The 26,262-nt window shown below is 36.7% G+C and overlaps 1 protein-coding gene across 2 annotated transcripts in view; it reads right to left on the bottom strand.

Annotated features, from left to right (window-relative positions):
• Nucleotides 1–26,262, bottom strand: part of GLS (glutaminase) — a 68,468-nt gene that overhangs the window by 15,836 nt on the left and 26,370 nt on the right. The window contains exons 8-15 of one of the 2 annotated variants that reach the window (XM_074596216.1): nucleotides 19,631–19,663; nucleotides 19,302–19,360; nucleotides 17,933–17,999; nucleotides 17,321–17,371; nucleotides 14,686–14,862; nucleotides 13,428–13,559; nucleotides 11,568–11,660; nucleotides 7,471–10,743 (exon numbers count right to left, since the gene is read on the bottom strand). In XM_074596216.1, coding sequence (XP_074452317.1) covers nucleotides 10,597–10,743; nucleotides 11,568–11,660; nucleotides 13,428–13,559; nucleotides 14,686–14,862; nucleotides 17,321–17,371; nucleotides 17,933–17,999; nucleotides 19,302–19,360; nucleotides 19,631–19,663 — 759 coding nt within the window. In that variant the 3' untranslated portion in view covers nucleotides 7,471–10,596. Of the gene's footprint in view, nucleotides 1–7,470; nucleotides 10,744–11,567; nucleotides 11,661–13,427; nucleotides 13,560–14,685; nucleotides 14,863–17,320; nucleotides 17,372–17,932; nucleotides 18,000–19,301; nucleotides 19,361–19,630; nucleotides 19,664–26,262 lie in introns of those variants that run through there. The other variant, XM_074596215.1, reaches the window with a different exon arrangement.

Genomic DNA, 26,262 nt, shown 5'->3' with positions numbered 1-26,262 from the left:
ACCAGAATTCGCCTCTTCCAATCCCAACTTCTTGCTCTTAAGACAATCATCAAGTGGACACACAATTCTGGAAAAAGTCTGTCTCGCTGGAATTCCTCACAGAAACATCTCTTTACCTGTGAAAAGGTTAATTCATCTCAAATACTAACAGGCAGGAGATGTAAGCTCTTCAAGGAGTTAAAAAAAATCCTTTATGCATATGGAAAACAAAAAAGCTAAAGTCATAGATAGGACTGAGCTCAGTTGTGCAACTAATTCAGCCCACTGCATGCTCAGACATTACTGAGTTTCATTCTTCTGATTTTTAAATAATAAATGAGAGTTAGCATCTTGTAAATGAAATTTAGAATACTACATATTTCCAATATACTTTGTGAGTCCTTAGGTAATAGTCTACTTCATACTATGTTTGGTTTTGCTCAAGTGCCCGAAAGACAGTAACAATGGCACTGGTTGAACTGTCCTTGAAGATGGCAAGCTACGAAATCACAAACCTTATTTCACGGCAACAAACACTGTGAATTTGCAGTAACTTATTATTTACAGTTCTTGCTACTGATTAATTCTGAAGGATTAGTAAACCGATTCTGTTCAAATTACAGATAAGACTACTTAAAGTGAATCAAGAGTTAAATAATTAAACAACATCTTTACTAGATTAAGTGAAACGCCTACTTACCTTCAGTAACTGAGATTCTTTCAGAAAGACCATTCCCATCTATTCCACTCCTGAGATGCATAAACCCCACGGGGTGAGCCGAGGCTGTCTTGGCCAGCCATCACACTCCCCCCACCGCCTCCCCCCAATGGAAGCAGAAGAATCAATCGTTCACCAATACTGACTCCAGAACTTGAGCTCCAGAGGTGGAGAGTGCGTCACACAAACAGAATTTTAGTTGAACCCCTGCATACAAGCCTCTCCCCCCAAACCTGGGCATTCAAACTCATTTTTATCTAGAAAAGAGTATGTAGTATCATAAGAATGTCCAGGGTGCCCAGATGGGGCAGTTTCTCCTTTCCTGTACCATCGTTAGGGGCAGGGGGTGCTCAGGTGACAGTGAGAAAAGTTGTGGGAGGACCAGTGCATGACTGGTTGCCTCTTTCCTCTTCAAGCAGATAAAACCACCATTAACGATGAACTGGTTCAAGGGGTACACAGAAAAAAGAACACACAAGCCACAGCTCAAGATTGAGCGCCATCAACTCCATCAATATTAGATTACAAGAACCCAGGAACAGAAAATTCTCTAGTTGGAAGACAATTCCTGCAAAGAGGCCGCAAGATTCCCTTAAACACAACTACAGTACTCAATATTAAGAACAGGTAGTAGGATGGACACAGCCAATATTCTTCTGTCAATAGAAATCCCTGAACAACTCACAGATGATCCTAAATTTTTCAAAACAGAAGGCCTTCAGTAACTAATGCTGGAGCTTCACCAGGGCTTAGAGGATGATGATGTAGTGACTAGTGAGCTTCTCTCCCCACGCATATGCATGCCTGGACAAATTGACGAGTCTGGCAGAAGAGTAGCTAGTCTCAAGTGCCACTCACTAACAATTACTTACAGATGTTTTATGCTTTGTTTCATACCCATGACCTTTGTTTTGGGGATGATTATGTTGATTTCAAAAGGTAGGAATACTGGGAAGGAGAGACAGACTTGAGCACCAAAACTGCCTTAACTAGCTTACAATGAGCATGGTCACGCTTGGTTCTACCTGCTGTTTCCGATTGCTTCTGAAATCTTCTGAATCAATGAATTATCACACTTTTTACTTTTGGAGAACAGAACTAAGCATATCATAGAGAACAGAATTAAGCATATCATAGACAAAACTCAAAAAACGTGAAGTAAAAAAAAAATCATCTTTCACTAGAGTTAAGGCCTAAAGTTGGTTGATTCCACATACCGACATGGTCTTTAAATAAACCTTTCATGGACATTCATGAACTCATAAATCATGACAGCAAGCAGAAATTTTTGAAGGCCTAATACGGAAAACCAAATTAGAGTAACTATGAATCAGGCAATTCCAGAGAACTGAGACTTAACAAGAGGGAGTAATAGAAAAATCCAACCTGGCTCCTGTCCTGACGACAAAATGTTACTGCTGTGTTTTTTGTCACAAGCAGAATGACAAAGGAATAGCAGGTAGACAAGTTATTCCAACACAAAGTTTACTAGATTAAGTGAAACACTTACAGCATGAAGGGCCATAAAGACTTTCACCCTTCAAGTTAGAAGACGAAGACTAGGCAAATTTTCAGTTTTAGGTGGTATGCATTTACCATCAGCATTTTGAATGGAAATACTTCAATCTTGCTGCCATGTTCAAATCAAAGTTACATGGAGAAAAATGAATGACCCTCTCAAAGGCTTTAACTTCCTTTTCATCATTCTTTGCAGCAATGAAATAATGTTTTTGGCCAGGAAATTACAACTGGAAATTTGAAAATGGTAAAATAGTAGTTCTTGCAGAAAACTATTGCAGGAATCTTAGGGCCGTCATCATCTCATAATATGGATTTTGCTATTCCTGCTCAGTCCTTTCATAGACTAAATCCTGCAAACGCTTCTGCAACAAAAGCATACAGAACGTATACAGAAATCTTAACAAGGGGAATGAACACTGACCAGTTGACCCTGGATGTCGGGGAAAAAAAACAAGAGCCTTTGAAGTAGTGGATACAGACATTACTAACACTGCAAGATTTGGGACCAAAGGACTGGGATCAACGATAGTCACACGAATAAAGCGGAATGCTGATGGATGCTTTAGTGACGCTAGCTGTATTAAGCAGACAGGACAAAAGAATGTCTGCCCTTTCAAGGACCTATTGATGACTGATATCCACACAACCGAGTAATGCTCCCGCTTCCTGGGTTGTAGGTACTTCGCAATGTATGGACAACAGCCTACTCTTAACTACAGGACTCAGTGCAAGAATTATTCCCAAAATCATAGAATGGTTAGAGTTGGAAGGGACCTTAAAGATCATCTAGCTCCAACCCCCCAGCCATGGGCAGGGACACCTTCTGCTAGACCAGGTTGCTCAAAGCCCCATCCAAAATAAAGGAGTGTGTTCTCAAAAAATACTTAGCGAAACTTTACAAGCAAAAGACAGACTACACCCTACAGGCTGAAAGCAGAACAGATGGAACCTGACCAGAAATTTGCACTCTACTCTTGTTGGAATCATTGTTTCTAAACTATTAGGAACAAGTTTCTAGAAACCTTCTTCTAATTTTTAGACTATTTATTCAGTACTCGCTTTTCTTCCATCAGAAATATTTATTAGCTTAAACAGATCTTCTGCCTCCGTGGTTTTATCTCCAAACCCTGGGAACAGTCATATTATTCCCCATCAGCCTTTGATATATGGGGCAAAATGTCCTCAGCCATTTTAGCCTCTTCTCCTATGACTGCTTCTCCATTTCCTCAACCATAATTCTTAATCCTTTTCTGCAATGGCACGGGTGGGTTTTATTGTCTTTTTTTAAGACACATTTGATCAGAACAGTTTATTCTCTGCCCAGGATTACATTTTAATTAGTTGTCTTGAAACAATTACGGGTTGGAGAAGTTTAAAAGACAAGTCCTCTAAATGAAGTGTGAAATGCACTTACCATGCAGAAAGCCAAAGCTACAGATATAACCAAAACCAGATCTACCACTCCAAAAAAAATTGGTATTGAATGAGTAATTCCTGAACAAACAATAAAGTTGCCTGCCTCAAGGAAAAAGCTGGACTAGTGAATGACATCAACAGGAAGCAAGCAATATTATCTCTTCCTATCACTCCACTTGTGTTCTCAGTTCATTGTTTTGATAACAACTGCTCTGATCACAAGGGGTCCTAGTAGTAACACGCTGTCCCTCGGCAAATAACATACGTCCACATTTGCATTTAGCCTGTTAGCCTTAATAGAAAAATAAAGGGAATGCAGAGTTTTAAAATCCATAAGTTATTTTCAGCGATACAATTTTAAAAATTCACTAGAATCCAGCAAGAAAATGCAGCAGGAGATGAAAACGTTACTGCTGATCGAAAGCCATTTGATGACTACACCACTTCTAGAACTCCTGAAGGCCAACAAATTTCCCCATGATGGAAAGGTCATCATGTACAGTGATAAGACAGGAGTCGCCATCACAAGCTGCAGAGAGGGAAAATTTCCACTGAAAGTTAGGAAAAAATTCTTCATGATGAAGTGGTAAAGCACTGGGACAGGTTACCCAGTGAGGTTACAGTACCCACATTCCTGGAATTTTTCAACACTTGACCAGCAAAGTACCCAAGCAACATGGTCTAACTGATGTTAGATCCTGCTTTGATGGTCTAACTGATGTTAGATCCTGCTTTGATGGTCTAACTGATGTTAGATCCTGCTTTGGGCGGGAGGTTGGACTAGATGATCTCCAGAGATCCCTTCCAAGCTCTGGGACCTTATGGTTTCAGTCTTAGGTTGCTCACAGTCACTAGAATCTCCTGCACTTCATACAAATGGGTTATGATGATCTCACCCAGCTATGCAAAGTTGACATCATTTAAGATACAGTACGAAGATAAATTCCCAATTTACAGTGTGCACAACAATTCTGGAATAACAAATCCTGTATACCAGCTGCTTGGCAACTCAAATGAAAAGCCTACTTAACAATAGCACTTAGCTATTGAAGAACCTTCCAAAGACAGTAACATATATTTGTTGGCTGTATTATCAAAACAATTACTTCAAGTTTCCAGAATACTCAACAATGTAAAAATAAGAATCAAATTCAAGCAACTTCACTGAAAAATCATGATGCCAAACAAATTAACAGAAGTGCAAATACGGGGGGTGGGGTGTGAGTGTGTGTGTGGGGGAAGTCAGGCCTTATTCCAAGTCCGACAAAATAATAATTAATGTACACTGATCTCTAACTGGAAAAGCCTTACGAACTGTCCATAATTCACAAAATACTGCTATTTAACCAGAGATGATCTGCTGTAACTGATCAGGTAAAAGTGTCAGAGGAAATCGGGAGAAAAGATATGCAGAAGACAGCTTTTGCCTTTTGCAAACATAACTGGTATCAGGAAGGTATGCGGACAACACTTCAGAAGGCACCGGCTATGTGCCAGCTAGATCAAAATCAGAGCAGAGCAGCAGGTAAAACTGGAAACATTACCTTAGAACAGATATGCTCCCCCGCATGCCCGCTGCATAAATGAAATACATGAAAGTATGGCTGGCTGGAACATTACTGAATGCAGAAAAGCGTTCTAAAATTCTTTCCTTTTCCCCTTGTCCTTCCTTTAATCCTGTTTCCTCATCAGCCTTAGTGCTGAGGTGCCAAAGACTCTAAGGTTATCCCAATATGTAAACGTGCCTGTCTTTCGCTTTTTAAAAATTTGCAGGGTCCAGTTAACTCTAACACCCTTACTATAGGTCATGCGTCCACCTCAGCTTCCTCACCTAAATTAAACTATTTAAACTGGTGCAAAAGAAATACCTTGCCGCCACCACGCTTCTGCCAGCCTAAACTCTACCGTAGGGCTTTATTTCGTTAAACTGCAGCTTCAGATGTAACCATTTTGTAAGGCCAGCTACACGCAGAAGAAATGCATGTGCATTTTCAGAAGTAACTGCACTATGTGCAGAGCTGTGCCACTCTTAAGCCTTGCAAAAACTTGTAAAAGCTCAGTGTTCAAGTGGTATCAAACGCCTGCATAAAGCAGCGGTAGACGCCAGTAATAAAATTAACTTCTACTTGCATGAAAACCAAAAGGAAACAGAGCATTTCTATTTTGCACACAATATTCTCTAGAAGGAACAAATGCTAAGTTAGAAGACATACTTGATTCAAAGTAGGTAGTTTAATTATTTAGACTGCAACAAACCATTCAACACACCAGGACATAAATTCCTAAAGGAAAATGGGATGGTGCACGACCCATCCTTTACAAGCATGTCATTACCCACACTACTTAAGTCATGCGTTTTCTAGACAGGACAAGAACAACAGACAAGGTACTAACACAATAAAAAAAAAATAATTGAGCTTTAGTTAGATTTCTACCTGATTTAAAGCCTCTTGCCACCCCTGCAACTACTATAGACTTTGAGACATTCAAAGTCCTGGAAGAGACTCTGCATTGAAGATAAATTATTAGGTGCATTTAGTCATCCCAGTAAGAACTCAGCTGAAAAAAGTCTATTCTTCTTTCACTGGAATAACTGCTTCTGTACTCCCACCAGAAAACTACAGAAGTATTGAAACAAAGCTTAAGGAAGAAAAAAAAAAAACAACACAAAAAACCAAGAAACAGTAAAACTCTACAAACAGTGTTCAGGATACTAAAACATTATATATAAATCATGAAGCTTCTAATTAACTACTTTGCTCATAGCTAACTACTGTGCATCAATGACATGTATGAATCAAGACCAAGAGAAATAAGAACAATGAAAAAACACCATACTCTATCCCCCGCCCCCCGCCTCCCCCCGACCCGCTTCTGACTCCATTGCCTTTTCGTTCATCTACCCACCCCCACTGGTCTTCTGACATAAATGCAAAATGAAAACCAAAATAAAAGAGCCAAAGTAATGCTACAGTAAATCGCCCATGGTTCTCTCTTTGTATCTACTCCTCTTCTACCTTTCCTCATCTTTATGGCTTTTAGAGAATAAATTCTTTTGATACGTGATACGCATAATGAACATACAGATAATTTTAAAAACATAGTACAAGTAACTGCAGTTTATAAATCAACCTACAGAAAAGCTAAATGCATAATTACAGCCATCCGCTGTATGGGTATGTCTCTAGTGACAAAGTCTTGTCTCAGAATCATCACATTACAAATACATCTACTATTTAGTATCTCAAATAAATTTTCAGGGGGGAAAAAAGTAAGCCTGTGACAAAGGGCAAGTGCTTTGCCAGGAACCCAGATTCAACTAACTGTTGTTCAGACCCCACTGCTGCTAATACACAGATGTGGGGTTTGGACCGCCTTCCTTGCTGGGCAAAATTTATTACAAGCTGTATTTTCCACTTCATAATGCTCAGGACCAACAGTTACTACCCTGGCACTGCTAGCATTAACCACATATTTCCCAAGTGACTGAATTAGTATCTTCAAAACCACACAAGTACACAGTGACGTTAATAACCTACTGCGCCATGACATTTTTTATTAGAAAAGTCACTGTGAGAAAGTTTTGCTACTTTGATTTTTGCTTTCAACTTTCTAAGATAACAGTTCAAAGAGAAAAATAATTAGATCATTGTACAAAATGTTTAAGAAATCTTAGGAAGGCTTTCAAAGACTGGTTTAACTGAATCTGCTCATTCCACCTACTGTTTCAGAAATTTATCTTTTTTAGAACTGAGTGCTCACTATCTCACTTTAGTCTCAAAAATATATTTGAAACAAATCTGTTCTCCATTGAGAGAAAAAAAATACAATAAAAATCAGCTTAAAATAAATTTATTAAACAATACAAAAATAAGCATGCTGGAAATCAAGATACATAAATAACATACAATGCAAATGAGAAATGGAACACGAGACAGGTAACTTAACAACTGAGCCAAAAAGTACAACACAAATGCTAAAATAAAATTTAAAAAAGCATTTACATTTCTAATGAAATGTTAATGATGCTGACAAAGAAAAACAAACAAACAGCTAAAATGCTTGAATATCAAGAATTGCTATTACTGTAGCACAGGTGAACACTAAAACCGTTGCAGACTTGAAACATCCAATGCCTAGCCTCTATCCACGCGTTCGTTCAGACCCGCTCACCGAACACAACGCAGGCAAGGGTGAGTCCTCCTGGCAGATCTATGGTCCCCGCCGCCTGGGTACCCTGCCCTCAGCAAGAGCCATCGGCAGGCACGGCAGGCCAGAACAAGAAAATGTTGAGCGTAGGCGAGTTACAAAATAATTTTTCCAAAGGAACCTCCTCCTGGCCCCTCCTAACTAGAGGCTGGCTTAAATTCTGAGACAGGCTTCAAAAGCATATATTACAGAACTGTAATATATCTATCTAAAGTAAGGACTGTGTAAGCTGTACCCTAAATATTCTTATCAGGCGTATTAACGATCTAGTACTTTCCTTAATTTTACATTTTCCCATGCAGGACTTGCCTCTACCGTAAGTTTTGTATGTAATTGACAAACATAAGCACCATAAAGCTTTTTATTTTCTAGCTGAAACACAGATGGAACAATTTTCCATCGTCAACCACGTTTTTAGAATTAGCTTCAAATGGTACTAAAAAAAAAAAATCAGAAAATGTGTGTAGAATTAGATCAAGCAAATCCTGCATCATATATTTTCCTTTTTTAATTAAATCAACAACATGGCATCACTGTAAGTACTTTTCATTAGCAGCATAGGCACATTATGTCCCCTCTTGCAATCGAGGGTATTTCACGTAAAGACATGTAGTTTTGCAGGATTTGAAAACTTGTTATGTCTCTGTAACTACTAGTTTACTGTAAAATCCTCAAACGGGTGAGATGGTTTTATAATTCAAGATTTTGCCTTTATTTATTTTACTTTACTTTCAAAGGTAGGCACTGACAAACCTAACCTTATCATCAGTGATAAGATTATAAAACTGCCATTATTCAGCAATTTATGACTGACACTCATTACTGCCATCTGCACCACAGATTTACCTCTTCATCCCAGTCGGACTTCAAATTCACTGAAAACTGATGTTCTGTATTGTTTTGCTTAAACATTTTAATCCTAGGCTTCAAAGACAGGAAGCCCATCCTTTTACAATACACTGCGAGATGAAGATTATTCACGGTTTAGTCAGAGCTTATTTCAAATGTTTATGCAAAACTAACAATACCTAAACAGAGTAATTAAGAACAGCTTGCTTACTCAGAGAACATCAGCTTTGCTTTATGCATCTTCCTTAACTAACAAACATCCAGATGGGACACAAAGGGGCAGGAAAAAACCTAACTCTCCGCTCATGCGAAACTCACGTACGAATGCATTTTGGAGTTTGAGATAAACTAAGAGGAGAGGGATTGGGGGAGGGGGCAGGGAGAAGGGGTAGGGGCGTTACTAAGGAATTATCTGTCATTGTCTCTTAAAATACTCACCCAGCTATTACCATTTATCATTACTTGGACAAGTTTTCAACAGTTTTATAAACATGTCTCTGCATGATGTGTACCAGGGGTGGGATATATCAAATTTATCTACACGCTTTTAAAGGCAAAAACTTTATAAAAATAGAATAATTTTCTAAGATTTTTAGCATCATTAAGAATCTAATCTGCAAGTATTGAGAATTTAACAAGCCTGCCCTCTGCCCAGCATTGCCCACTGAGCCTATTGGAAGCTTACATAAACCACTTCAAGATGCACTCTACTCAAGACACTCAAAATTATCAAATTATGCAGATGAACACATGCGGTTGCCTGCAGAAGAATGCAAATCCTGTTTCTTAGCAAGCTGACAGAGGTGCGATCTCACTATCATTTCAAAATAAGTAGCAATTAATGACAACTTTTTAAAAAAAATTCAAAAAATGTGTAAGTAAATGAAACCTCTGGTCTTATATATTAACACGCACACACATTAGCCGTTGAAAAATAAGTTAATTGTAAATGGTTTTAACAGTATCTACCTACCTCCTTTACCCTGAATGTATTTTCTGCTTCCTACTTGGTTGGTTCCCTCTCTAAACTCAAGATTGCTCAGATTCCTCTGGAGGGTGGAGGGCCAGCATGATTAGTAAGGCAGACTTCTGAGTCATAACTACCAGCTGGCACTACGAGCAGCTAGCAAGACACTCCAAATAGTTTGGCAAGAAATCTGTCTGCTGAATTAGTTAACTTGCAGACAAGGCAGGTTCTCCCCCCGCCTCCCCCGTCCCCCTCCTTCTCCCTCTCCTCCCCAGCCATTTTTGGTCTTTTTATTTAAATGTTAGCATTAATAATTATTAAAGGCCTGATGAAAAAAAATATATCTAATCTTCACTAGCATGGCATATCCAAAGGATCCATTTCTGTTTGAAGCAATTTGAAAGCTTATATTAAAAAAAAAAGAGAGGATACAGTAATAACATGACTCAGAACCTATCTCCACCTAGTACAGAATTATTTAGAAATTGATGAATTTGCCGTATTTTGCTCACACCATTTTACTTCATATTTTAGTTAAAATTCTTCTGTCTTTACATGCTGACCCTGATCAGACGACACATCTAAGTTCTTGCTTAGCTCTCAAGTTAATTTACTTAAAATTCTCAGATAAAACAAAAACAAACAGATATACACAGAAGTGGTATATCTTTGAAAACATTCAGATTTACCTTTTTCTTTTTTTGAAGTAAACGTGTTTTAAGTAACTATAAAAGTCAGTTAACAGCTTGGGGTGTTGTTGTTTGCTTTCCCCTCCCCCTTGAACTTTGTGACAGTCTTTTTGGTATAGCATACAGAATTTACACAAAATGTATATATAAATGAAACACCAGGCAAACAATATTCAAATCAAAGTTAAATCTAGAGATGCTTGAGGGTTTGTAAAATGAAGAATTTAATGAAGCTAGAACCCATTCATTTAGTTTTGCTCTCCCCGACCTTCCATTCTATACACTACGGTTCTGGAGATGTCCTCGTTTGATTCAGGTGACACTTTTTTCCATACTGTTTCTTTTAAAGCAAGTTCTTGCTGGAGATTCTCATAGTCCATTGGTCCAAAGGAATGCTAGTTGTTCAAGCAACATACATTATTTATTAGTGTATTTGAAGAAAAAAAAAAATACCTATACTTGCAGTCAATCCTAACATACTCAAGTTTTTCACTTCCTCACATAAACTGTTATTTTGGCTTTTCCAGTTATAAAAAATTCAAATTCCAAATTGGGTATTTTTCAGATGTATACATGCAAATAGAAGCACTTTAAAAATCATTTTACTGTATCTTCTCCTATTGAAATCTTCATGCCTTAGTTAAAACATTAATCTTAATAAAAGCAAAGAGGTTTTGCTTATCTCAAGCACCCTCAGACTTTTATCTTGCGTACATGTAGCTGGAGTGGATTCAGTTCATTCCCAGAGATTGCTTATACCGCTTCCTTAGTAACAGGCACCTGTCTACAGCAATATAATACCTGAATTCACTGCCTGGGCAACTCGCAGCAAGTCGTGTGGTCTCAGAGATAGCACTGTGAAAAAATGCTCAACGTACGTCTCATGCATTGTAGCACAGAACAGAGAGGCTGAGCCCACCAGCTGGTCAAATCTTTATTAAAGGCAACCAGAACAGTAAAACTCCTTGCAACTTTCATCAAATACCATATATTTACTCTAGCAAGGGAGATGAACTGCATGAAATGGAGCTACAATATGAAATTCGACTATACAAAACCCTGTGATAGTGTGATCCACCCAGGTAAGTGTCCACTAATAACGTAAGCTAACAAGTTTATTTGAAAGCTTTGATGCAATACATGTCATTGAGCAGTTTTGCGTTTAGAGAAGAACTTGATGACTACAAGCAATACTCACTAAACACACATATTAACTTACCCGCTGATCACCACCTTCTCTGCGAGGATCAAGCTTTTTTGCAAAGTGTCTCAAATTATCGTAGTTATGGAAATTGCACAAAGAAACCAGATCCTGCAAATATTTAGAGAACACGCATTATTATTTGTATATGAGAGTCAAATGCGTATGAGACTGTAATAATACTACCGCTTATGTTTTACATCGTACCCTAGTAACTTAAGCCAGTCATCAGAGAAGCATACTTAATAATTTAGTGCCAATGTCGGTAAGGCCTTTGGAACATAACACAATGATGTGATTAAGTTCTAATAATATCTTTAAACTCCTTTTTAAAGTAGTACAAAACAGGTAGCAATTTGCAAAATATCTCTTGTAATGTATTTCTACTCCAGCTCTATTAAACACTTCAGGAACAGAAAGAATAGTCTGGGCCGGTCTAGTAAATAAAAACTTTTAAATTCAATCAAAAGAATAAAACAAGAAAAGGTGTGACATAATTTATTTTAATTCACTTTGAATTACAATATGAAATGTTATAGTTACAGAACTTTGCTATGCCATTGTATTTTTAAAAGTGACTATTACTTCATATTACTTGCATGCCATGATGATCTACCAGTTTTTAGGTCTCATTACAACACAGAATAAATGCAGTAAATCCTTCACCTACCTACTGTTCTATGGTTTTATTTAAATTATCAAGTACAAGACTATTTCATATGAAATATCTTAAAACACCTAAACTACAATTAGTAGCTTCTTAGTACTCTTACTTTACAGCTGTACGGATGTTAGATAAATAGAAGTATGAGAAGTTTTAACTGCTGCTCATCCACATGAACTAAGCCCTTGCACACTGTAAAACCCACGCTGTTATCAATAAGCTAAGTGAAGACTAGTCATACAAGTCTTCACCCCAGGAACTGAAGTTCATCCAAACTAGTATCGCTACAGCTTAACTGTTATCACTACTTCAAAAAAAACAAAAACCACCACACACAAAAAACCCCACGACCAACAAAACAAAAACACAAACAAAAAACCCAACAAGAAAAAGCCTGGTTATGCCTTCAACTTCCAATGCATTAACAATAATCTTACATTTCCAATGGGGCTCTAGATAGCCTGCTATTCTCCTTTTTGAGACTCTTTCTTTCCCCCCATTTCTAATTACCTTTTTTTTTTTTTTTAAACATTCTCCTCTCCCACAAAGCATCTTTATTAATCATTACAATGTACTCTACACAATCTCTCCTGCTTCTAATGCTGCTATCAACAGACTGCCCACAGCCCTTTCAGAAGCAAGACAGACAAAGCTAGGAAGAGCTTGCCCCAACAACAGGGTCTGACATATGAAGACCTTTTTATGTCAGATTATTCACAAAAATCTGTTTAAAAAAAAAATATCAGGATATTTCATGGAATCTTTTTTTCTTTTATTGTAATGAAAAAAGAATTGCATTTCCAGTGTTTTGAAAATTGTTTCCTTTATGACTGGAGAAGAACAAGTAGTCTATAAATAAAGCTCTACAGCTTCTAATGCAGCATACAGAAAGACCAGCTCCTTTGTTACTTCATGAAGTGTTCCTTTTCAAAGCTTTTCCATGATAAATTTCTCCAGTGTTTTTGGCATTGTGTTTTCTAAATCCTCACTGAATTACAGTGTTAATTATTACTAAAATGCAAACATCCCTTATTGGCCATTCACCCTTGGATCAGATGAATCTTGCTATGTATGGAAGAGCAATTAATCACTATTTAATTCAGTTAGATCTCAGCTATACTAACTGAAGCTTAGTAAACATCAACTGCAAAAGAAAAAGAAAAGAAAAAAGAAAAAAAAAAACAAGACAAGACACTAAAGGCAGTGCTGCTTACATGACAAAAGTGAATTCCTTTAACACTGTTGCCCATCTTGTCCAAAGGAGGTGACCAGCACATCAAGCCCATGACATTAGGAACAACCAGAAGAATCCCACCAGCAACTCCAGATTTTGCAGGAAGACCAACCTATAAAATAATCAGAGAATTATGTCCTCTGCAAATATTATTCACTATTGTAACACGATGCGCTAGCATTTTACTTAAGATTATTATGCAGCTTTTATAAAATGTAGCTTTGGAAAGTACTTTAAGCTGTGAAAGCATTATTACTTATCTCTTTTTAGATAGACAATAACCAGAATCACAGTTTGTGGCAATCCGAGGTATGCGATTGTCAACTTATTTGCTCTCAGCAACACAGAGAGTCAGTAATAGAGTGAAAAAGATAATACAAATCTATTATAAAAAAGCAAGTATGAGTAAGCAGTAGTACACAACTGTATCTGTCATGAACAGTTTGCAACAAGGGCGTAGTACAAAGCTGTACACATTAAAACCACCTTACAGGAAAAGGTAAAAAACAAAAAACCAAGAAAACAGAATAGTCTGCCCATAAAGCCAAACAATAACCTACTTATTTACAATCTGGATAGAGGTATTCCTTTTTTCCAATAGGAATTAACACGTCACATATCCCCATAGCTCAGTAAGCAGTATCTTTTAGGTCACGCAAAGTATCACAATCAGTTTTACACGTATGCAATAAGGAAAAACTAAAAACGCTCAAAACAAAATGCTGAAGACAAAAAAGATGCAGTATGTCTTGAAATACTTACATATAAGAAACGTAACTGTGGGAAAATAGAAGCACGGTACGTATGCTGCGTGTGACAGCCACTTTTACAGCACATGAGAACAACTCATGAAACAGCCTGAGCCAATGATGAAAAAGCAACTGTCTGCAAAGGCGTTCTGCCATCCTTTACTCCCATATATAACAGGATTTCTTCAGTTATGCTGTCTCCAGTTACATCTGTAACCTGTTTTTCTCATGAACAGCCTCTCTTGAAGGACAGTATTCATGTTTCAACATGAAAAGGATTCTCAAGCGGGAAGTGGCAGAGAACAGTAAGTGCTGTAAGGGAAGGTCTCCTAGTCGTGCCATGAATTCTAGGTGAGATTTTCAATTTCTAAACAATTTGGGTTACACCCCCTCCCCTATCCCAGAAGCAAGCCAGCCCTGGAACATGGAAAACAACAGCACAGATTAATCTGCCTGGTCAGCTCTAATAAATATCTGAAAACTACTTACATGGAAGGCAAACTGCCCTGAGAAGTCATACATGCCACAGGAATGCATTAAACTCAAGGTATTCCGGACTGCTTCAGGACTCAGTACTCTCTCACCAGTGATCGGGCAAAAGCCACCATTAGCCAGAGTTGCTGCCATCACACTTGCTGACTCACATGTTACTTCTATCGAGCAAAGCTTATGAGAAAGAAATTGAGATTATAAGAACAGATACTTCTAGCACAATAGAGCCAACTACAGCAGGATCAACAATCTGTCTCTATAGAAATAACATTTCATAAAATAACTTGTAGCATAACATTTGTTACAGGTGATGCTAGTAGCATCAACTAATATGGTCTCAATCTTCCTACTATAAAAATCCCAGCAACAGTGTTTGTAAGCCCTCTGAATAGTTTGGGATAGTATTTTACGTGGGTCAGTGTCTTCACTTGATTCCTCCCCCCACCCCCCTTATGTTCCTTTGAGAGGAAGAGGTCTGGAAACCAATCTCAGTATTTTGCATCTGCTCAAATGGCAAAGCCACAGAATGACTGTTTTGGGTTTGTTTTTGTTTTTTTTTCCAATTTGAGTATGTTTTGTGTGGGGATTTTTTAAGCTTTAGAAGACCACACGTATCTACTCAAAGCACATTTTAAAGCTGCAAACTCTAGCACATGCAAGTCTTAATGCCAGCACTTCCTGCTGATGCAGCCTTATTTCACCCTTCTCTCGTATATGCTTTTTGATATATTAATGATACGACCACACGATAGTTTCTCCCAGGATCCCTGCTTCAGTACAGACTATACATACTTTGGTGACACATCAGGAAATGTGATGTGATGCCATCACCTGATGCTGCCTCATTTCTGCAGAAACCAAAAGATAAGCTGGTTTCAACCTGAAATGCTACTCTGAAAAGTAAACAGACTAGTGCTTGTATTCTTGCTTTTTGCCAAACAGTCATTACATGATACTTCATGAAGTTACCTAAGCCAAGTTTGCATGAGCAGTTACTACCTGGAATTCTTATTTTCCGGGTGCCAAACTCAATACATCCTAGTCCAATCAACTGGAGTTGCAAATCAAGAGATTGTCAGAGACGCATCTAAAATGGCAACTGTGTTTTAAACATATGAAGTATTACATAAGACCACCTACTTTGAAAAAAGTGTTTCTAGGTTCTCAGTTTAAGCACCTGCATTTTGTACCTCAGTTCTCTAAAAGGAGAATAATCCATCCTCACTTTACAGAGACAATAGGAAAATAAGTTTAGTCCTGTTCAGGAAGTTCCCGGTTACACAAAGGAGGACGGAGCATTAGAGAAAACCCAAAGAAAAGAACTAACTAGCCTTCTGAGTAGAATCTGAGCCGAGCGTTGGGAAGTAAGGGTTGTACAGTGAGAGGAAAAGAAAACAGAACTGCCGCTCGGGTATGAGCTCCCCTTTTGCTGAGTATGGAGTGAAAAGGGGATTTTGCAAGGGGGATTGGGGGGGGAGAACGACAAGCAGTCATGAAATTAGAGATCAAAATGCATGAAAACGGGGCCAAATTAAAATACATCAGAAAAGTCAGGCTTGTCATTTCTTAACTTATGAATAGCTTCGCAGTCAGAAGCGTATCAGGACTTGAGGCAGTGGGATAGGAAACATTTAAAAAGCATGTTTAAAAAGTAAATTCAAATATATTATCAGTTTTGTTCTGTAATAACAGAAGTTCAGAGTAGGCTATTAACTTCTACCTAGTTTCAACTCAACAAGAGGTCAGCTAAGGCTAGTCACATACACCTTGCTTCATAAACAGTCATTGAGTTTAAAAATTAGAGTAGGCGAATCCCAATACAAAAATTCAGACAAAATTTGCATTTAAAAAAAATCTTGTTTATGATTTGCATAAGTAAAAGCAAGTCTCACGAATCAAAACCAGATTCATTTTGAGAACTAAACTCTGGATTTCTTTTTAAACCATCCCAGATGGACTGAATCGAGTAACTCAACTTGAACTGCCTCTTGAGAACTACATGCAGCAGAGCTGAACGAGTTGTGAGTGTTTTAACATTAGGAAGCCCTTACTGAGGAAATACCTCACGCTTGCCAAGTTCTCATTTTGTGACAGTTGCAAGGAACTTGCTGAAAACAAAAAAGAAAAAAAAAAATGGGGGAGGGGAGAATATATATGACTAGATTCTTTGTTTTACTCATAAGCATTGAATTAAACAAAAAGGAGGAGATATTCATATTATTTCATTTATAGCACTACCCTTGAGCTTACAATAGAGCATGCATATACTATTTTAGTCACACACTGAATTTAAAGCACTTCACAGTACAATAAAGAGCAGCAACCCAAAGAAGCAAAAATATTTTGTCAAACTCACTGAAGTAATACAAGACATTTTAAGGCTCTAAGTACTAGTGTTTTAAAGACTATTGCTAATTTGCATTAGCAATAAAGACACCTAAGACACATCACCTAACAATAGCAAGTCTGGATACATCAAACGTACATCATTCATTTCCAAACAGAATTTAACAGAAGCTGACAAGTTTAACTATAAGCCATTAAAGCCTTCATATCTATGATCAGATCAGCTTCTACTGCTTATAATAGTAATTCTAAGTCTATAATGAGTCTCAATTTTCAAGTCAGTTACCTGGAAATAGAAGTCTAGTATAGCAACCATATCCGTGCCTTCAGGAAAGCACTGAGGAAAAAAAAAAAAAAAAAAAAAGAGTCTTTACGTAAAATTACGATTTTTTTTTTTTTAAAGATCATTTTTAGAGAGACATAAATTAAGCTATATTCTCGTCAGCATATTTAGCATCAGGCAGATTTAAAACTATTTATTTACATGTAACAAGTAGAAATATTAAGTCATGTGGCATTTAACAATAACAGCGCACTAAGGTCAATAAGCAAGGTATTCAAATACTTTTCAGTACGGCTTTCAACATCTTTAAATCAGTAAACTGCAAAATGCATCTAGGATTTTTATAAAGTCATCTGTACAGGACAGATTATGTGTTTTACAACAAATAAAACACCTTATCATGGCTACGATACAGAAAAGAGATTACAGGTGTTCTATTAGAATGACATAAGTATCACACTTTAAATGACAGCTTTTTGAGTAACAGTATGTAAACATATACAGTATTAGAACAATTTAAGCCATACTGTACATGAAATAAATTAAAAATCTTCACAGACTATGAAAAAAACACCATCACACAGTCTTCGAAATACAATAAAAAGAGAGATCAACCTTTTTTTCTTTCAAGTAATAGCCGATTGCAAAGTTTCTATCTCCACTCTCTCTTTCAGACTGGAACCTTAAAATAATAAAAAAAAATAAAAGTGAGACAAGACAACACGTCAAACTTTCAAAAAACCGCTGAACTTCTGAGTTGCATAATGTAATTCAATAGAACTGCATGTAAAGGATACATTACTTCTAAGCACATTCTACCAATAGGACAGAAGTCCATAGGAGCTCACCCCAGCACACCCAGCTGGAGTGAATTAGCTTTGACACCCAAATACACACAGTACTTGTTGCCTACACATACAGAAGCTGACTTGGAGATCAGGCAAAGCAGCATAAGATCCTACTCTTAGAATCATAGAATCATTTAGGTTGGAAAAGACCCTTGGGATCATTGAGTCTAACCACCAACCCCACTCTACAAAGTTCTCCCCTACACCATATCCCCTAATACCACACCTAAACGACTCTTAAACACATTCAGGGATGGTGACTCCACCACCTCCCTGGGCAGCCTATTCCAGTGTCAAGTGGAAGAAGAGTTTCTGAAGAGGCCATAGCGGAACGAAACATCCCCCAAGGAGCTGTAGCAAAAGGGTCATTCACTGCCAACACCCACCAAACTAGGGAGGAATCTGATGATCAAGCTGCAGGTCAAAGAGCGACCAGACTGATGGCTGCACTGTTTGTCATGATGATTAAGTTCAGGATGAAGCCTAATGGAGGAATCTGTATGTACACAAGGGTAGGTAATTCTCATCTGTCTGTTTCCTTCCATGGTAAATGCTTTTACATTACCAAAGCTCAGGAGAAACACAAGTTATCTCATTTCTCTCCTCTGCACGTGCGTGCCAACCTGGAAGCAACCCTGCTATATGGAATCTTTGTGATTTTCCCAGTGCTGCCTCAAAGAGCTCTCAAGATTTGGGAAATTGTTTTAGAAAAAAAAATTAAATATGCAAAATAAAAAAGCATAAAGAGTCCCAATTGTATAAAGTATGCTTTCTAAACATTCGATATGCAGCCATCAACATGCAGAGTTTAATTTTTAATATGAATGCCAGAAAGATAAGTTGCACTTACAGCTCTCACTGCTAAAGCCCCACCAGAGCACTAAGACAGAATAATGAAGTTTCAAAGAGGTAACCAACACTTTTAGGTGAGATATAGCCACACTGATGTCAGAGACGTGCACAGCTTTGGTTCTGGTAAATTTTAAGCCAAAGACAGCCTCTAATATTAGGGATGAAATGATGGTTTCAATGTAAGTAACTGAACTTTGCCATAAGCTCAACATGCCAACTATCAGGTGGCAACTGCCAACTATCAGTTTCCGTCTAACTTCAGTAAATAAATAAAAACTACTTACGTAGCGTTACTGAATCCAACATACTCATTACCAGCCATTTTATTCATGAATTGCATCACCTGTTAGAGACAGAGAGGAAGGGGGGAAAAGCATGCTAACATTTTCAGACATTAAAGTTATACCTGATGAACTTTCAATCCAGCCTTACCCTAAATCTTGTAACACAATTTTACAAATGCAATCCAAATCACTAAATGTTTAAACAACCAAGTACAGATAAAAAGACAAAACATTTGAAATTACTAAAGTTTCACTTGCAATTCCCTCACTATCTTGAGACTTTCACCACTGAATTTAGTTAAAAAAGGAATGTTGTAACATTAACTTACGTAGTCAAATTTTTCTGCGTTATTTGCTCCTTGCTGCAAGAAAAAAAAAATAATTTACAAAAATTGTTAACATAAGAAAGACGTTAGTTCACTTAACAGTATTAGGCTTTTTAATGCATATAACTAAGTTATGAGGCTAATTAAGAATAAGGTACTACAATCATTTTGTATATTAATGAAAAAATTAACGTGTTAGGTAAGTAAATCTTTAATTATCATTTAAATTAAGTAATCCTATAAGAGTCTTATCAAACACCTGTATGTTGAAAATGAATTTAAACTGAAAAAGGTATGCTTTATTTTAAGTGCTCTCTATTCAACTTTACGTGTTTAGCATAAGTAAATGTATAGTTAAAGCAAAAAAATACAAAAGTAACTACAATCAGGGTAATTATAATGAAAACACTAACTTTTTTACAGATTAGTAACCCAAAGGCATTCTTATATTACCGACAGAGCTGAGCATAGGAAAGTTCAGGCTACTGAAGTTAAAAATATTTCCATGGCTAGCGCCCATACTAAGAATTTAGATTGAAGACTTAAAATAAAGTGTTACCCCTTACTATGAAAATAATTGCGCTTAATCAAAAATATCTGATTTGATTAATATCTGATTAATATCCTACCTATTAAAATTAAACAGTTAGAAAAACAGAATTTCACATCACAGAGTACATCATTGTGCTAACAACGTAAGGAAAAAAAAAATCTAAATCCAACTTAATAAGGATGCTAGTGAAACTTAATTCTTAGGGTTGGCTGGTTTGTTGTTTTGGGGAGGAGGAGGGGTGTTAATTTGGGGCTTCCCCCATTTATGAACATTCTCAAATTTAGTAGCTTCCAGTTAAAGATGTATTAATTCTTTACAGGTCTCTGACAGGCGACCTTCCACAAATTCCTATAGCAAGGCATTGAAAAAGGGGCAGGAGTGAAAAAAAAAAAAAAATAGTGCATGGTATACTGGAGGGAGTTTTTAATTTTTTTTTGAAGTAGCCAAGTAGAATTTTTTGAGGAAGTTTAAAAAACAATGGCATCGCATACTCAAGTGGAAACAATGCATCTGGAGAAGATGATTTTATAAATAATTTTAGTATTAAAGATACTCCATTTAGACAACAAAACTCTGTTTAACATATCTCGAACAATTCAAGACACTACCTGCACTGTGTTTAGCATGGGAATGGGGAAGGAAGTGGAAAAAAACTGAAGCTTTAGATCGACCAGTATTTTACTTAATGAAACGTGTAAAGCCAGTCTCATTTCCCACTCTGTAGGTGGATTAGGGTGTTGCAGATACTCTTTGAAGCCCATGCATCAGCTCATCTACAAGAGGATGCGCCGTCATACACGTACGATCACTAGCTGAAAGGAACACCACACTGCTTTGTCAAAATTATGAGCCAGTGGTTACGTTATGCTTAAAGGCTAATAACCTTACTCTTACAGGCAATAATCTCTAGCTAATTTGCAATAAGATAAAAAAAAAGTCATGATACATTTCATCAAAATGTTCCTGTATAATATACCAGAACACAAGTCTTAAAAATTTAACTCCAAATCTGTTCAATGAAAAATAATTAAAAGAAGAAATTACCAACTTCATTGAACTGTTGCAGTTGTCAAAATATTCCATAGATCCTAATGCTGTAAAATATGTAACAACATTTAAACCACAAAAACCTTTTCAACCTTTCAAATGCACAATGAACATCTTTTTCTGGGAAAGTGGGTCAGCATTAGTTATGGGATGCTGCATTGATAATTGTATGGTTAGACATGTATAATAAATCGAAACAAGTTCTTTTGTTAAAAAAAGAAAGAGGGAGAAAGGGATCATGCTTTCCGCAAAAATGTAAATACATAATACTTTTTTTTTTTTTGCCCAGTTGAAAAAAATTCCTAGCCCTTCAACAAAAACCTGGCTTTACCAGCAGCATATAAAATTGATGGGAAAAAGACTCAATGCAAAATTTTCCATATCAACTTGTTATAAAAAAGGTTTCTTTTTAAAATTTACATCTAATCTCATATTTCAGGAAGGAAATCTTGCATATACTAACTCAGACGATGCATTTTTAGTCCTTGATGTTCCACAGACTTGTAGAGGTACTTTATATCACAACACAAAAACATCGTTACTGAAATTAGAGCGCTCATATACCTAAAATATTTGCCTAAGTAATCATATGACCAAGACCTCAGTATGGATTTAACATAACACGTAAGTAAAACAGAAAACTTTGCTTCCATACACAAGATGATGACTAAAAAACCCGACATATTAGTTTCCCTCTTTCAGCAGCTGACAGAGGTATGCTGCCGCTCCTCCTAAAAAGCTGAAGAGACACAGAGGCAACACACATTCTGTGATTAAAACCCAATTGCAAATATAAAATCCTAACATTAAGAACACTGAGCAACTTTTCCGTAATAATTTAAACAAATAGAAGAGACAACAAAACTTCTGTTCTTGCACAAGTGCTTCTTATTTTTAGCTTGATTGTATAAGCTTAGGAGTTTGGGGGCACTGCAACATTATTTCTTAAAAAGCACTTGTAGTTAAGTTCAAATGCAATTCATCTGTCTAGGACATCAAAAGAAATGTTCCATGCACTAAATCCACAAACACTCAGTACATTTACTGGAATATATGTTCATATACACACTTACTGTATACATGCTTGTGTGTATATACATATGAAAAAATACTTCTAAATGAATACAAAATGAAATTGAAAATGTTAAGGTTGAAGCAGTTTGATAAGCAGAAAATTCAAACTTGCAGAAGATTCAAACTTGCAGCAGACCACTCAATACAATTTTGTTCAACACTTAAAACCACAATGGACACTACGGCTGTCAATCATAAATTTGAACTTTTTGAGTGTGTCAGGTTTTGGTGATTTTTTTTTTTTTAAACAAGGTACTTTTATTATTTGTATTTCTACTAGAAAAAATACAAGCGGTTGCATAGGTTGCATGCCTACATGTACATAGGAAAGAAGAGACCCATGGATACTTACCAGAGCTTGCAACAACAAAGTTAGACAATATTTATAAGAAAAGTAGTTAATATTAGCCACTTTTCATTGATCAACCATCAGTGTTTATACAATAGGACCACATAAGCTCTTACCATGTGTCTCTTGTTAAAATAATTTTTCAATTTTGAATCTAAGCCAAGCCAATACAAACATCTGGATCATGAGAAGTTTATAATCTTCTAACAATACAAGATTGTTTAAAAACAATTTCTGGATTTTTTTTTTAAGCCAAATTTATAACCTAACACTATACCGTGATGAAAACATCCAGAAAAAAGAAATCATAACACTACGTCAGAGTGCAAAAAAAATTTTTTACATTTGTGCATTTTACATTAACTGTTAATGTCTTTAGTTTTCTGTACTTACACACTTTAAAAATTTTATTTGTTAATCTTGGCCTGTTCTGTGAGAACTGGTGTCTTGAGTGCTTAGCGTGCCATTTTCAGCTCTGAAATACTTGAGAGCACACTGTCACAGACAGTATTTGACCTACTAAGACCAATACTATTACTATTTCAAGTAATGTAAGAATTACTTTTGTGTCCTTCAGCTATGAAATATTTGCACGTTACCACTGAATACATGTCATTTCATCTACCACTACTACATAATCTATGCAAATAACATCCAATATATTTGAGTTATAACAAAAAGCAAGTGCTGAATGACGTGAACACACATTCTACTACATTAGTTACTACAGGAAAATGAATAAATCCGGGAAGAGGGGAAGCATCACCAAAATAAAGACAAGTATCTGGCAGAGCAGATCACAACGTCAACACATGTTTTAAAGTGGTACATATGTACATTTACACATCAGTCTAACAGGAAGGATAACTGGAGTGGGCAGCATACAGCAATTAAGCTAAACCTGTAATATTTATCGTAACTATATTGTCAAATAAACCCAATAAACCATGCATTTTCCCACCCCTCAAGTATTAGACCGTAACTATATAAGTTTCCTAATTAACTGCATCCTGACAGCAAACAGACCCTTGGCACAGCTGGACAGGTTTTCCCACCACTCTCCGCCTCATTTATTTTATGCCTTATCAGAATATTTAGAAAGCTCTGAAGTATATCGGGTATGCGTTTTTATGTTTTGTACAACAGAGAAAAGCTTTCATTGAATCAGGTCTTTTCAGGGTCAACAAGATCAGCATTTTCATCTTCCCATACACCAACTCCTTTGCAAGGACTAGGAATATTGCTATGCCCCCCCACCACGTCTAAATGCTTCCCACCTTAATTCATTAGCACGGAATAACTCCCTCCACTGGGTGTTCAAGTCTATCCTCACTGTTTGTGTAAGATCGTGCACGTGGCTGTCAGCACTTACAGGATTTATACACACTGTATTTGCCCAGACCTTTGCTGTTACACTAGGAAAGCTTTTATCTACAGATGCAATCCTGAGGCATACAATAAAAATGATTTAAGAGTAAACCCTTGTCCTCTGGCAATTCCTGCCACAGCCATCTGCTGCCTTCTACGTATTTCACTCTGGACCCTTCCTCTTCATCTCATTTGCACCTCTAACGCACTCCCCTCCCCAGGCAAGAAAGATACATGGAAGTGGGCAATTGCTAACACAACCACTGATATTCCTGGAGTTGACATGCTTTGAGAATTGAGTTTAAGGCAAAACAACAGATCAAGGCATTGAAATTTATCCATACTACAGGCAACAGAAACTTTTCCCAGTCAATATGATGTACGGAAAGCTGCGGGGTTGCAGAGAACCAAGCCTGTACTAAAACTGTACAGGAACTGAATCTTCTTTCAAGCACCTGTATTTCCTTGGAGACATAGAAGAATTTACCATTTTGTCTAATATCACTTTTCCACAAGCTCCTGAAATTGCCACAATTTTCTTTTGATAACGACTATTTGAAAATTGTTATAACTATGCAATTTATATAACTAGTAATAAAGGCAAATGGCTGTACAATTACAAACAAGGGAAAAGCTCCCTCTTCAAAAGTTAAATTTTATTTCATTAGAACTGGCCCCCAGGATGTCCTTTTGCTAAAGCATTTTTATTGTAGATGCATGCTTTAAATTGCTGGAACAGTCTGTGGAGTGTAATGCAAGCACAGTTAGAACAGAGCTGTGAGTTAAGGCACCAAAATGTAAATACATCGTAGTTCCAAGCACACGACAGTAGGAAAATCATTTAAGCTGGTAAAAGGATGGTAAGTCATGCCTAACTAAGCCAGACAAACGTACAACTTCACATGCACTTATGCTTTATTATTATTATGAATAGCAAGGACTAAACATAACATTACAGTTTAGGTCTACGCTCTGTTCCAAGGTGTGTATAGCAAATTCTTCAGGAAGTCAGGACTACGTATGTGATGCTAAGAACTCTTTTTTTTCCCCTAAAATGTTAACATATTACATATTCTGACAAAAAGATTACTCCAAGCGTCATCTCTTATCCACAAGTAATCATAACTTCTGTCAGAATCTAAGTGCAGTCGTGTGCAAGATCACATATTCTAATAACTACTAAATTCAGTACAATTTATGTACGTTTTGAAAGACTTGTATATCAATTTCTCAGAAAGAGATAAAATAATGAACATAAAAGGAGGTAAAAGCATTCTTAACACTGAAATACAGCAACAGTCTCTCCATAGCTATGAACATGTTATCATTAGATAAATCTGTCATACATGGTGACTTCAACCATGTTCAATAATCCCTTAATTGTCTTGGACTCCAGCAGCCATACACAGTCTTCAAGATATGCAAGTAAGACCTTAAATAAACAGAATGAACACAGAGGAACTGAGGGCAAAACATGGGTTAATGAAGTCATGTTTTCCAGAGAAACTAAGTCATAGATTAGACCAAATATAAGTGTGAATTACTTAAGTCACTGAACAGTTAGTAGGAATATTGTTAAATTCCAGATTGTAAAGAAGTTGTTTCACAAAAAATACAACTGCTAAGTAACTTTTTACTTGTGACCCTCTATGTAATTTTCTTCAGAATATGTTTAGTATGGTTAGTTATTCAAATGATAAATGGTATCTTAGTGGAAGCAGTACATAAAATAATCTACATTTTAATCACACTGAAAATAAATAATGGAGTGTGATAAGTATGATACGCGTCCATTAGACGTGCAGCTACCACATGCAAAAACGTCAGTGTAATGCAATACTTTTTCATTAAGAACATTACAGCAAAAAAAAAAAATAAAAAAAACCACCCAGCAAAAACAATCCCCCAAACTTCTAACAAATATCACAGTTGCATGCAGTAAACAAATCCATGTTATCTATTTAGAAGTACACCATTTATCAAGAACTACGTGCCTTCTGCAAGAGGCACATGCTTGTGTTTTGCCTTATGACCAGTAGGGCATGTTGTAGTAGGACTAACATTTTGACAGTTCAGACAAATGTGTTAAGTCAGATTTTAAAATTCACTATTATCCAAGTGAATTTCAATGCTCAGTCAACCTTTAAAAAAAAATATTAAATGTGAATAAATTTACCTGTCATACTTAAGGCCATTTTCTTTCACCTACAGCTATTAAAGATAAATGTCTTTAAGCAGGAGTTC

This window comes from Larus michahellis, chromosome 7, assembly GCF_964199755.1.
Source record: "Larus michahellis chromosome 7, bLarMic1.1, whole genome shotgun sequence".
Taxonomy (NCBI): Eukaryota; Metazoa; Chordata; class Aves; order Charadriiformes; family Laridae; genus Larus; species Larus michahellis.
Note: the sequence above shows the minus strand (reverse complement) of the source record. Positions and strands in the feature narration are given on the sequence as shown.